A 13202-nucleotide genomic window follows, 5' to 3' on the forward strand; every position below is an offset into this window, starting at 1 on the left:
GTTATTTTACTCCAGTTCGATGTGCGCTCAACTTGGTCCGCATGCATATGCGCTCAGCTCAGTTCTGTGAGCGCGCACTGAATTCTACTCTGCTGGCGCTGCTTGAGCGCGGAGCCCAGCTCGAAAATTGGAGAGCGCTTGCAGCCACCACTATAGGACGGCGCTGCCTGGGATGAGAGTGAATTGAGCGTGCAGCGTATAAAAGCGAGGATACGCGGCGGCTCAGCACAGTTCTTCGTTGCTGCTGCTAGAGTTTGTTTGTGTTCCACTGAACGCCTGACATACCACGTTTTGGTACTTAATTGGAAAGCAAAAACAAAAACTGACTTAGAAAAAAAAAACATTCAAACCGTGATCGGTCGGTGTTCGGTAAACGATCGCAACGCATATTGAGTGCTAGTAAATAAAGCGTACAACCGAAGTGAAGACGCGTTAACGCGCTTAAGTGTTAGCAAGCAAATAAAACAAAATCTCCTTGGGAAATGTGTGTATTTAATCAAAAAAACAAAAACTAAAACTCAGAAGAAAAAAAAATAAACTTATAGACACTGTCAAGTGCAAAACTAAAGTGAAGTTACAAAGCAAGTTGAAAAAAGCCAACAAAATGCATACAGTCGAAGACATGTTGGGCGAGAAAAACTACAGTAAATGTCCTTTGAAGAAACGTCCCATCAACTACCAGTTCGAAGAGGACAACTCCACAGATATTGTGAATGCAAAAATGTCTGCAGCCACACTCGGCGTCGACGAACTCACAGATCAACCCGAAAATTTGAGTCTCAAAAAACGCGCCTACGACATGGACGAGTTTGTATCCCATAGCAKTGCAGCCACAGCCGAGCGCAACACACACGACGAGCTAATTAATGTGAGTGATAGCTGTGAGGATGAGGGCGTCGATGTTGATCACACCGATGACGATGCGTCCATGGATATGTTGGACGAGGATGATGAGGAGGAAATCATTGATTGCGTTGAAATTGAAGAGCAAACTGATGCGACCACAAATACTACACAAGCCGCTGCATTGGCCGCTGCTGCAGCTGTTGCTGCTGCCGCCGTCGTTGTGCCTAAGCCCACATATGCTAAATATGGCTTGCAGCCATGGAATTTCCACATGTCGCCCTACACGGCGGAGTTCTACCGCACCATCAATCACCCGCATTTGGCGCAACAGATCTCACCGCTACGTGGTGATCTGCTATCGCCCAGTTCACCCTCAGCCGATTCGCTGGGGTCGCTATCGCCACCACCACATTACCTGCATGGGCGCGCCAATTCCGTATCGCCACCAGTGCGCTCCGAGATCATACATCGGCCGATTGGTGTGCGCCAGCTGCCACAATCACCGTCACAGCACACGCATCGTTTCATGCCCTATCCGCTGCCGGCTGCCTATCACGCGTCACACACACCACATCAAACGTCCGCCTATCCAGCCGCGCTCAGCTATCATCATCATCCACATGCGCCCATATCGCCCACTTACTCCGAATCCTCGTACTACTCCATGCGCTCCAYGACACCTGAACCGCACTGTTCCTCGCTGCCTGAGGATTTGTCGCTCAAGCACAGCGCACTACAGAAGACGCCACAAAAGCCTGCGTTGAATGGTGAAAAGCGCAATTTGTGCGCCAGCCAAAGCAGCTCTGCGCCTAGCACGCCCACTACAAAGAAGGATAAGTCTGTGCCGCCGCGCTATCAGTGTCCCGATTGTCAAAAGTCCTACTCCACCTTCTCCGGTCTCACCAAACACCAGCAATTCCATTGTCCCGCCGCCGAGGGCAATCAAGTGAAGAAATCCTTTAGCTGCAAGGACTGCGACAAGACTTACGTCTCGTTGGGCGCGCTCAAAATGCACATACGCACACACACGCTCCCGTGCAAGTGCAACATCTGCGGCAAGGCGTTCTCACGTCCCTGGCTGCTGCAGGGTCACATACGCACACACACCGGCGAGAAGCCATTTAGTTGCCAGCATTGTCATCGCGCCTTCGCCGATCGTTCGAATCTGCGCGCTCACCTACAGACACACTCCGACATCAAGAAGTACTCCTGTGGCAATTGCTCGAAGACCTTCTCGCGCATGTCGCTGCTAACAAAGCACTCGGAGGGCGGCTGCCCGGGCGTCAACAGCAGTGGCGGCAGCAGTTGTGCCAGCGCCGTGGCGTCCGATTCGGTCGCATCGGCGCATGAGCTGCACAATTATCCAGTCTACGTGGAGCACTAAAGCGTCGAGTAATGTGAAAGCTGCGCGGCCAAGCCGAGTTTGCCATGTACCACCAAAAATTAGTTCCTAGTTCGAAACCCACCAACCATCAGCAAACAAYCGAGAGACAAAACAAGCAACTGCTCTTATTACCATACATCCAGCGCGTCTAGGCAATCTTCATTCAAAATGAGTACCTTGCAGTTATATAAGTATATACTTAGGACCCAGTGTGCGCGTTGTAAGCCCAAAAGTTTAGCACAAATATTCAAAACGGAAACACATATTTCAATGCCTCTAGTCAGCTCAAAAAAATAACTAACAATGTTAAAAAAACAACAACACATTTACTACTAAGAGTTAACAAAACAAGAAACTATTGTAAACAGGCCTTGCATTTACCACAAATACAATCTCAACTACTATTTTATACACTACACGCATACACATGTATGCAAGCTCAATTCTAAACGCTCGAAACTACTTTTTTATAAAAAAAAAATGTAATACCTTTTATAAGGTGTGTATATTTTGTAAAAAATATATTAGTAATAGGAAGAACTTATAATTAATAGTCTTAACTATTTTCTAGTTTTAGTCAAAAAATGTTAAAAAAATTTTTCTCAAATGGGCAGCATTTTGTAGAAAAAAGGTTTATAAAATAAGCATAAATATTTTTTTTATATATATTTACAACTGTAGTATATAAAGATTTTTGTAAAAACTTTTATTCATACCTTTACACCTACGTAATTACATATACATACATAGTAGTTAGCCATTAGTTGCATTTAAGCAATAGTTATTTTTATAAGAAATATGTTTAGTGAAAAAATGCAAACAAATTATTTATTGAAGAAGGGTTGAAGCGGATTAATCAAATATTTAAAAAATACACAAGAAAATATTATTGAAAAAAAAAACACACACACACACGAGTTTTTATTCAAGCCGAGTTTGGGAAGTCTGTCTTTAATTGGTTTTCTGATTTTTGTTAGTTTGGAGTTTTGGCTTCTCAGATTTTGTGAGAAAGCTGCATCATAATCTTTATTGATATTTGGTATTATACTGGACTTTGGAAATCTTATGAAAATCAAAAAAAAATAATACATCGGCTAAAAAGTATATGAAACGAAATATAAAATACCAACATTAAAGAGAAAATAATTTAAAGGCGCGCTGTGTTTGAGGAAAGGAAAATGAGAGGAGTCCTTGAGTTTTTAAAGGTGCAAAACGGTTTATATCGATTTCCGGCGAAGCTAGAAGTCCTATAGCAAAAAGTTATATGACAATGTTGGAAGTAACAAAAAGTTCTATAACTCTTGCGTACAGACTTTTTTCACTTAACCTCAAAATATATGTGAAAATTTTAAATAACTAATTTTTTGGATTTTTTATGATAGTGAATGTCTAGTTTCTAGTCTTTCTTAGTTTTTTTTTTAATATTGCTCAAATAAATACAGTTAAACTTTCTTAATTCGCATCACCATAAACTAAAAAAACCACTTCGACTTAGAGAGACTGAGTGAAGAAGAGAAATTTGTATGAAATCTGACTGCCATTGCCAATTCAAGAGTTTAAGTTATGGAGAACTTCGAGGTATAGAATTGCGAGCTATAAAAGTTCAAGTGTATATCGCCATGTGCAAAACAACGTATCATTAAAATAATCAAAATTGAGTTTTTTATATCTTAAGATTTACTCAGCTTCTGCTGTCACATGTAACCAATTAATAACCAATATATAACCATTTTATAACCAATACTCAAATTTTGTTTCAATATGTGTGGGTGGTTTTTTTATATCGTTTTTCCTTCACTTATAAACTTTTGACAATTGAAGTTACGTTATTTTGAATTTTAGGTGACAATATGTAAAATCTAATACAATATGCTTTTCCACTACAACATCAGTCAAAATACATTTTCGCAGCTCTATTYTTCGACAACAGCGTACTTAAGTATTGCTTTCTTAGGTTCAAATACATGCATTGTATATGTGATAGAGTGTTGAGGTCATATACATTCATCCAAATGTTACATTAGGTGATTCATATGCCAGACGAAAAAAAAAGTCTGTGAGATGCCTAGATTTCGTAAGTATTATATACATACATACTTTCAAACATATGTAGTTCAAAGTATGCGTGGTCATGTTAAAGTCATTTAAAGCGACTGAAGCTAAAACAGGTATTTTTTGTGTTCTAATAGTACCAGGGCATATTTTTTATAATTTCCTGTAAACTTTATTTATATAAATATTCCTGATAACTAAMCTCCTAACTAAGATACTTTAATATATTGTAGAGAGTCTAATGTCGTCGTCATAATATATCAATGTTGCGATATTCGTAATTTTAACGTTTAAATCTTTATCCTGTGCAGCCAGGTTTTTTTCCAGCTAATCTCTCCTACGGCGTGGATGTCCAACAGTATAGGCATTCTTCTTCCTCGCTTCCACCGGCGGGTACCTAATGGAATACTTTCAAAAGCTAAAGTGTTCTCATCCAACCGRACAACATGACCTAGATAGCTTAGCCGCTGTCTCTTGATCCGCTGAACTATGTCGACGTATATCTCGTACAGCGCAACACATTGCGTCATTTGCCCACAATAAAATCAAATGGTAGCATTGTTTAAGCAACTATATRTAATGTTATTGCCTTTTAAAACATTGTCCCTGAGTGATTTAGGTTCACTAATCAAATTTTCTGCAACATTAGTTTAAAGGAAATATATATTATGATGTCATTTAGCATGAAACTGACTTAAACAGAACCGGACGGCATGAAACCGGTTACTCTAGATTGAACAGCAAGATCAAGACTCTTGGATCCATACAGGTAAATGTGAATAGAGATCACACCACCATTGTCACATCCAGCAAGTTCCTGGAATTCATTAGAATGCTAGGCCTTTGCAAATATATGTGATAGGGCAGAGGGCACAATAGACCTTGGAACGAGTGCAAACCTCAACTAAAATCTAATTTATTTTATAGAACCGCTTTATTTCATAATTTGTATTGAGTCAGTTGACCTTTACATAAGGAATACTTGTAATAATAAAGCAGATTGAACTTCATTTACGATACGGATGGTACACCTGTAAATATCCTTATAGTATAAGAAACTCGGAAATGATATATATGATCTTGAGAAAGGATTCTTAAATATTTAAGCCCCCCTTTCAAAGTCTTTCCAGTCCATTCAAAGTATCCTCAAAAATTGATTGCCTTATTGATTTCACTCCTTGATGCCATTATAAATTAATTAAACTTTATAGATTTTCATACTTTAAAATATTTATCAAACATATCTTCCGAAACACTTCTTCCGAACTTGCCCAAATATTTTATAACAAACCAAAMTATTCATTAGAATATATGCAAATATGTTTATTATGGAATACTTTCATGCAAATTAACCTTACTTCTATTTACAACTACAACACAGAGCGGAGAGCTTGATGATGCGTGACAACCGCTGCGATCAGTCAACAGTGAGCAAGAAAATACAACACACGCCAGCTGTGCGGCTTTAGATTGAGAGACAGTCAAGGGAAATCGTAACTTACATTTCTAGATTTAAGATGTCAGTTTTAAGTAATAACGGAATTGCGACAGGCTACGTTATCAATGAAAAAAAAAAAATCAAAATTTCTAAGTCATGCATTGCTATCATTTCTGACGACACGTAGTCTTGAAGGGCAACGGGGCGAAATAGTCAAAAATCATATTTCTACGATTTGCGTATTTGGTGTATTTTAAGAATTATAGAGCCCAAAACGAAGCTACGACTGGGACAAAATGAACTTCGTTTCACACGAAACGCACTCTATATTCAGTTTAATTATTCCACTATGTGCCAAGCCACAAACACATCGCTGGTAATGCAATAGTGGACGATATTGTCAAGAATAGTGTATCCGAAAACGTAATCAATATTGGAAAACCCATGCATTGTCTATAAGACGATCTCGACAGAAGCATGGTGAAGAAAATTAAAACCCGATGGAACAAGCTAACTGGGTGCAAAACGGTAAAAGTCATATGAAAAAACGGTATACCGGAAGCACCCAAAATTCCTATTGGCATTCGATAGAAGGRACTGTAGGAACATGATGGGAATACTAGCTGGCCACTATCTAGTGGCGACACATGCCCGCAGAATGGGGCTGACACATCGAGAAGACTGCGAGAAATGTCTTGAGCAGGGCACCACGGAAACAACGGAACAATAGAAACTCGTGTTTGTCTTTTCTCAAATATATTTCATGGCTTGARTGCTCCTTCATCCACTCCTAAATGTAGGCAACACGTTACGTCAAACGAAACATTCTTATAGTTAAAGCAGAAAATATTTATATGATAGTTCGAAAGAAAAGTGAAAGAGTGAAGCTCTCCTAATGTATCTTTCTATCACTCTTCATTGTACACCCAAAACCGGTACGCCACTGTGTTTACATACGCAAATAAGTGATGCAAATAYTATTGAAATACTCATAAAAGAGGTGCGCTAAACTCATTATCGAAACGTATGCGAGGATTATCAAAAAATATTTAGGAAAAAAGAATAAAGTAACATAAAAATAAACACACATAAATGTGAGGTATACAAAAAGATCAAATATTGCTCATAAAAATYGGCACATGTGTTTCAGATCACAAATCTCAATAGGGAAGATCAACAGTACATAAACAACAACTAGGTGGAGCTGAGAGTGTGGCGCTGAGCGGTGGTGTGCGCCACGACGRCAATTGTTGCCAAATTAGATCATCAGCACCGAAAAAGGCTGGCTGGAAATCAAAGCAAATAATGCAAAATTCACGTGTTGACGACACATCAGTTGAGTAGAAACAGCCGGCAGCCAATAGCCCCAAGCGAGGTGCAGGAGCAGGAGGCGGCGCTTCAAATGGGCCACGGCGCCATTAAAATGCACGCATCGCTTGCTGTCGCTTACGGGCAGCTTGCGCAAACAAGCGATTTGCTCGTAATTTGGCAGCGACGGAGTACGTAAGCTTCAGCCACAGCTAGAGCAGGAACGGGGGACTGGTGTGCGCGAACTGGCTGCCTACCTACAGTTTTAATTTAGAGGGCCCGCTTTAAAGGCGACTAGTAGGTAGCATAGCGAATTTAACACGAATTTTCTTTTGCTCATTTTGCTGTTTAGTTAGCATTTTGAATTCGATTTTTTTTCYTGAGTATTTTTCGATATTTTTAAAYCTTTTTGTTAAACTTTATTGTTGTTGCTGTGCTTGGTTTTTGTGCTTTAGAAACTTTTTCGTGACGAAAGAAGCATGAATTGTGTGCGAACGAGTTCACTTGCGCCGGCGCTGCGGTTCGCATTTGCTTTGCACCGACTTTTATCACCAACTGATCTATGCAATGGGTTTTTGGAAAGTTTTTCACCGCGTTGGTGTAATGGTAGGCAACATACACACAAATAACAATTGCAATATATATATATATATATGTACATACATTTATGGGTTTATAAATGTAAATAAATAAAATTAAAATTAAAACGTTGTGAATGCGACAGCAAAAAAGAGGAAATCATTAAAGGAGCTCACAACCGAGTGACTACATTTACTTACAAGAACATGTGAAACTATATATTTTATATGCACAATATTTGCATGTTCATAAGGTATAAATCGCAGGCGCAAAGACGTGCGGGCAAGAAACAGGCGCACCAAGTGTTGTTCAAAGAGGCGGTTGGGATTTTAGCGGTTCAGACCTACTGTTACTGAAAGTGTAATATAGTATTAAGTATGCTCCACATCCATCAAATTTTTTATTTCTGGTATCAGTGGCAGGCTTAGCTCCAAACGAAGGCCTTGTATGAACTGCTTACTTAGAAAAATATSCCAAAGCGCAAATATGACGTGCTCGTAAGACGGAAATTTGAAACTTTTTGGATATTTTGCGATATGATTTCACTTAATGCATCAAAAATTAAAACCTCCCGAAGTGACATAGTTTTGGAGTCAAATATTTTCGTTACATTTTGCTTGGACATTCTACCGAGGTCAAATACAAAAGTTGTGGAGATGTCTTTAGTTGCTTATAGTCACCTTCAAAAAGAGTTTGCTGCTGGGATAATAAAGCAGTACGATGAAACACAGCAGTCACAGATCGTGTTGAGTTTTAAAGGTTTCGCGACGAGGGTGCGAGTAAAATCGAATATATTTCTAAATTGCGTTAGCTRATGATGGAATAGTTAAGGTAAATGGGTAATATATTGGATCTATAACTAGACTATGGCTATGTCAAAAGAGCCAAGCTTGATTATTATTCTATTGTTTCACATTTTCGAACATTCGCTGGAAATCTACTGTCATTATGCGTCAATACCCCATATCATTCTTTTAGATCATAAACAAAAACAATTATTTTCTACTTTCTAGTGTGTCAAGTTTTATGCCGCAAAAATTTTGTTTGAGATGAGTTCTACTTCAATACTTTAGCATCAAGAGAACCAAAGCCGAAAGTCGTAGTATTTGGTGAAAGTTTATGGCGAATATACACTAGCTGACTAGAATGTACCAAAAGTGGTTTACAAGTGCGGATTTTGGCTCCGAAAACGAAAAACTTCCCGAGCGGCTAAAAACAAACTYAAAACGGTTTGAAGATAAGGAACTGAACAAAAAAATATCGCAGATTCCATGTGACGCACTCAAGCAGCTACTTAAAACAGTTTAAAAACAGCCGGATAGGTATGGAGAATTGAAGCCAAGAGACGTTGAAAGGCGATTCTGCATGTCAAAAAATCTGTCTGAACGCTACAAAAGAAATCAGATGAGAAAAATCAACCCAAAACGCAAAAAATCATATGTGAAGCGTGTTCAATAAGTCAAATATTCCACGAYAGTTGGGTAAATTTTGCTTCACTTTACTTTAATCTAAATCTTACCCTTTCTCAATAACATATGATTCGGTCGATGAGGGACGTCCTTACTAGGTATTTATTGCCTATAACTAGGAATGTGTCGTTATTGTGGACTAGTTCTCTGGCAGGTCGCCTTGCTGTTTCAAGATATTTCGTATAATTTTCTTAGCKTTAAGGTACTTAAGATTTTTATCGATTCACACTAAATCTCAAACTCTGCGTGTAGAGTTCCAATTTGTAAGTTTGCTTATAAAAAATCATATTCGAGAAAAAATACAAAAGTACACATACATATGTATTTATATTCACGACTTGAGTTGTGTACGTTTTATGCCTTCCGGAATCGGTTATTATGTAAATATTTAAATAATCTTCAGTGGTACTATTAAGTACTGTYTCTTCGGAGTATTCAAAAAGGTGATAACGGCGATACTATATTCCACCAAATCCTAAATGGCGACTCAATTCTGATGATGAATAGATGATGGGACAACAGTTTTACATAGCATTGGAATACTCGATTGAGAGCTGATCAAGAAAGACTGAAATTGCCAACTTCTCTTTTGGGTTCATTTAACCTCTTATTGGGACATATGTATAACTCTTCTGAATTCTAATTAGAATAGCAAGGTCGCCATATACTGTATTGAGCCATCTTGCCTCGTGCGTTAGAGTATTCTTCAATACTTCTCGTAATTTCTATTTGATATGATTTCTTTTTCCAGTGTATCACCTACATAGCTGTTAAGTCAAGCCTTGCGTCTGCCAATTTTTGCGTAATTCAACTATCTAAACACCATCATCACGCGCACTAATTTCACTACAAATACCCACACACTCGTGCAATTACAAGCGAAYATGATGCGACAAGGGCAGCCGCGCAGCAAATACGGTGTTTACACAAATAAATACGCCACGTAGTGTTGTTTATAATGAGTGAGTGCAGGAAAAATAACGTTTCGAATTTCTAGCGCTCACCRTTTGCAGCCTGCCACTGCTGCCGAGCCGTCAACGCATTTGTTATGCGCGCTGTGATCATCAGCAGATTGTGGCGTTTGCTTTGGTTTAGCTGCGCGTCGAGCACGAGCAAATAAACGGCAAAAAGAAAAGTAATAAAGAAAAGCTTTGCCACTACGCTTATGTTGCTACTTTCCTCCTACTTACAGTTAGCTGCCACACTTACTTACAACTAAGCTGCATTTGGCTTCACTGAGTGGGCACCCCTTAAGTACCCACTTACGGTTGCCATTTCTTTTGCGGTTTGCCCGAGATAAAAAGATAGCTCCGCGTTGCCGATCGCAAACGGTGCCGTTGAGCGTTGTGCGCTCGCTCTTAAGCCGAGCAATATTTCTGTAATCCAACACCGCGGTAAGTAAAGTAAGGTTTGTGGTTCATCTGCGAGCGCTTGGATGCTGTGGCAACCTCGTCGTCTTCTCCTTCTTATGAAACTTTATTACGCACTTGCATTACTTTCAAAGCTAAATGCGCGCTACTAATAAGCCATAATATGCATGCTAGTCGTTTAAGTATGACTTCGTACATGTGTAGATATATGTAGATRGGCTCTGGCAGCGAGAGTCTGTGCTCGGCTTAACGGCAACATTGTAGAAATTGTGGAAAACTGCTTGATCGTCGATAGGTTATTATTGAACTTGGCACATTGTCGTTGACAGCTGTTGTTGTTGCATATTGGTTGCATGCTGTTATTGTTGTTTGGCTTCATGTTGCAAGCTCTTTATTGAGGTGCGTAGAAACTTTCTTAATGTATGGACCTGTGCGCTCTAATTCCCTAACAATTCGCATTGATTATTTATTTGTTGTTTTGTGGCTTAAGTCTGTTAAGTTAAAAATATGTTGCATGAAATTGCAGCAAACGACTGGGAGTATTAACAAATTGTGTTTATTCCGTTTTGTAGGTGGCAAAACGATGAAGGTTTCCGAAACATATTTTTACTAATAGCAGCTGGAGCGGTTGGTGGACGAGTTTACTGTCAGGAACTCTCTATTAACTGCAGCTTGGACTTCCTGACTATTTCAGTGTCTTATAGACCGAGGTTGCAGCCTTTAAGATATCAGTACATTTATTGATCCGGCGGGCAGCCTCTTTCAGAGAAGTGACCATACACTCAGATAGGAGCGGCTACACTAGCCTTAAACTCAATAACAGTTCGTTCAGTTCTGGTCAAATAGCTCCTTACCTTGCTATCAATAGCATAGAGTGTCTTTGTAATACGACTGGTATGATTGCCAGACCACAGCGGAATCGCAAGAAACTGCAAAGCTGATAGAACCGCTAACGGCAGCATGGAAGCGGGTCGGTGCTCCCGTATCTTCTGGGTCTTACTACTAGATAGCCGGGTTCCCGGAAGCTTGGGCAGCGCTGGCCCCCCACCGGTACATCCGCTGTTCCAAATTCTTTTGGTTCAAGATTTATCGCAAGAGATCTAGTGATCTCTTTGCCCTCTGTAAAGCTAGCCTCCYCGCAGTAGTGGGGCCTTTATGTGCCTTTTCCGATTTTGCCATTTCCGTATTGGCATCCAGGCAGTAAGGGAGGGAATCCKACCAGACGCCATCTGCAGATGCTACTGGATGAAGGTGGGGTGGCAAGACCTCAACACTTTTTTCTTAACAGTTCCGCGCGTTGGGAAAGGAAATTCAACAATTGTGTAAATTTTTATTGGAAACTAAACATTTTGTTAATTTATAAGTTCGATCACATGAGCTCTTGTTTTCTCTGGCCTTGCAAAGTACTACATATAGCAATTCACGTGCGACTTTTGTTCAGCCATGCCACCTAACTTACCCTAACTAGTGAGCTGTTTTAGCAGGAAGAGATGGTGGTAGCTTTCCTATCAGATTTCCATCCTTCATTACTTTATATGTACTTCTTTTTATGCGAAAATTTTAAAAGTAATATGTACGGAAGCAAACCTTATACCACTGACGTGCTTAAAGCTTACACTTGCCTCAAAATCAAGGCTATACCACCACAAATAACATAAAATATAATAACCTAGACAAGAGGGCTTAAAAAGTTGGTCCTCTCCACCCGATTATGGTCCTCACACAAGATATTATTTTTTGGTGGACGCTTATATAAAAGTTTTAGTCAAATTGGGCACGCAGATTTACTTTGACCTTTTGAGAAATAGGGTTGATTGTCGGACTTTAGAAAAAAGTTTTCACTCGAACGTTTTAAATAAGGTGCACACAGATACACACAGATGCACACAGAGAGCGATCGTGAGATCCCGTGTTTGATGCTTTTTAAATGCAATTCAAAGTGGACTTTTCATCGTTTTGTGACTGGCACGGAGACATAGATTCATTGGTATACACCAGCAAACAATCAATACAGTGCACTTACCCGTTCGAAACGGCTCAAAAGAGAGCTAAGACTATCAAATCGGCTGGAAAGGAAAGAGGATTATTCTTTTCTAGTATTTACAACACATGACCAATAACGACTTCTAGAACTAGGGAAAAGATCACAGGTTTCTACATTGCCGAAATACTGGCCCGATTCGACCTCGAACTGACTAGGAAAAAAGTGAAAACCAACCAGCTCACACTTTCGTTGGTATCATCCAATTAGTTGCTGAGAAGTTTGATTCGAATGTAGAGGTTATCAGCTCACCGGAGGCTAACTTTGCGGAACCTCACACATATTAAAGAATTTAGAGCATAGATAGACCAGTTATAGGGAACTAAATTGTTTGAACTAAAATGTTCGCATTCTGTCATACTAATCAATCAAAGAATTTACTGCAGATTTCGGGATGTCTACTCATAGCTTAAACACAATTTTTCTTGCCGTGCAGCGCTGCGGCATTGAAAGCTTTCGCTGCCAATGCGCAATTGTGCGAAAAACGTGTGCTAGAAACTCAACAAAACAACAAGCCGTCCGCTTTAATTTCAACAATTTTGTTAAAAGATGTTTGCGCACGCATTTAATCGTCCAAAACTTTTATTTGCCGCAATGACAATTCGCTAATTTTCGAGCCAACGACGAACGCTGCACCGTTGCAACGTGCTTCAAAGCGGCAACCTAATGGCAACCTATACCAATGCGAACGCAAGACAATTACGCGCATTAGTGT

The 13202-nt window shown here is 39.7% G+C and overlaps 1 protein-coding gene across 1 annotated transcript; it reads left to right on the forward strand.

Moving 5' to 3' along the window:
* The first annotated feature begins 248 nt into the window (after positions 1–248).
* Positions 249–2815, forward strand: LOC108969062 (protein escargot). Its single transcript, XM_018933561.1, has one exon. The coding sequence runs from the start codon at positions 605–607 to the stop codon at positions 2228–2230; it is 1626 nt and encodes a 541-aa protein (XP_018789106.1). The 5' UTR covers positions 249–604; the 3' UTR covers positions 2231–2815.
* Positions 2816–13202: the final 10387 nt, after the last annotated feature.

This window comes from Bactrocera latifrons, unplaced genomic scaffold (assembly GCF_001853355.1).
Source record: "Bactrocera latifrons isolate USDA-ARS-PBARC rearing strain unplaced genomic scaffold, ASM185335v1 scaffold_24, whole genome shotgun sequence".
Classification (NCBI taxonomy): Eukaryota; Metazoa; Arthropoda; class Insecta; order Diptera; family Tephritidae; genus Bactrocera; species Bactrocera latifrons.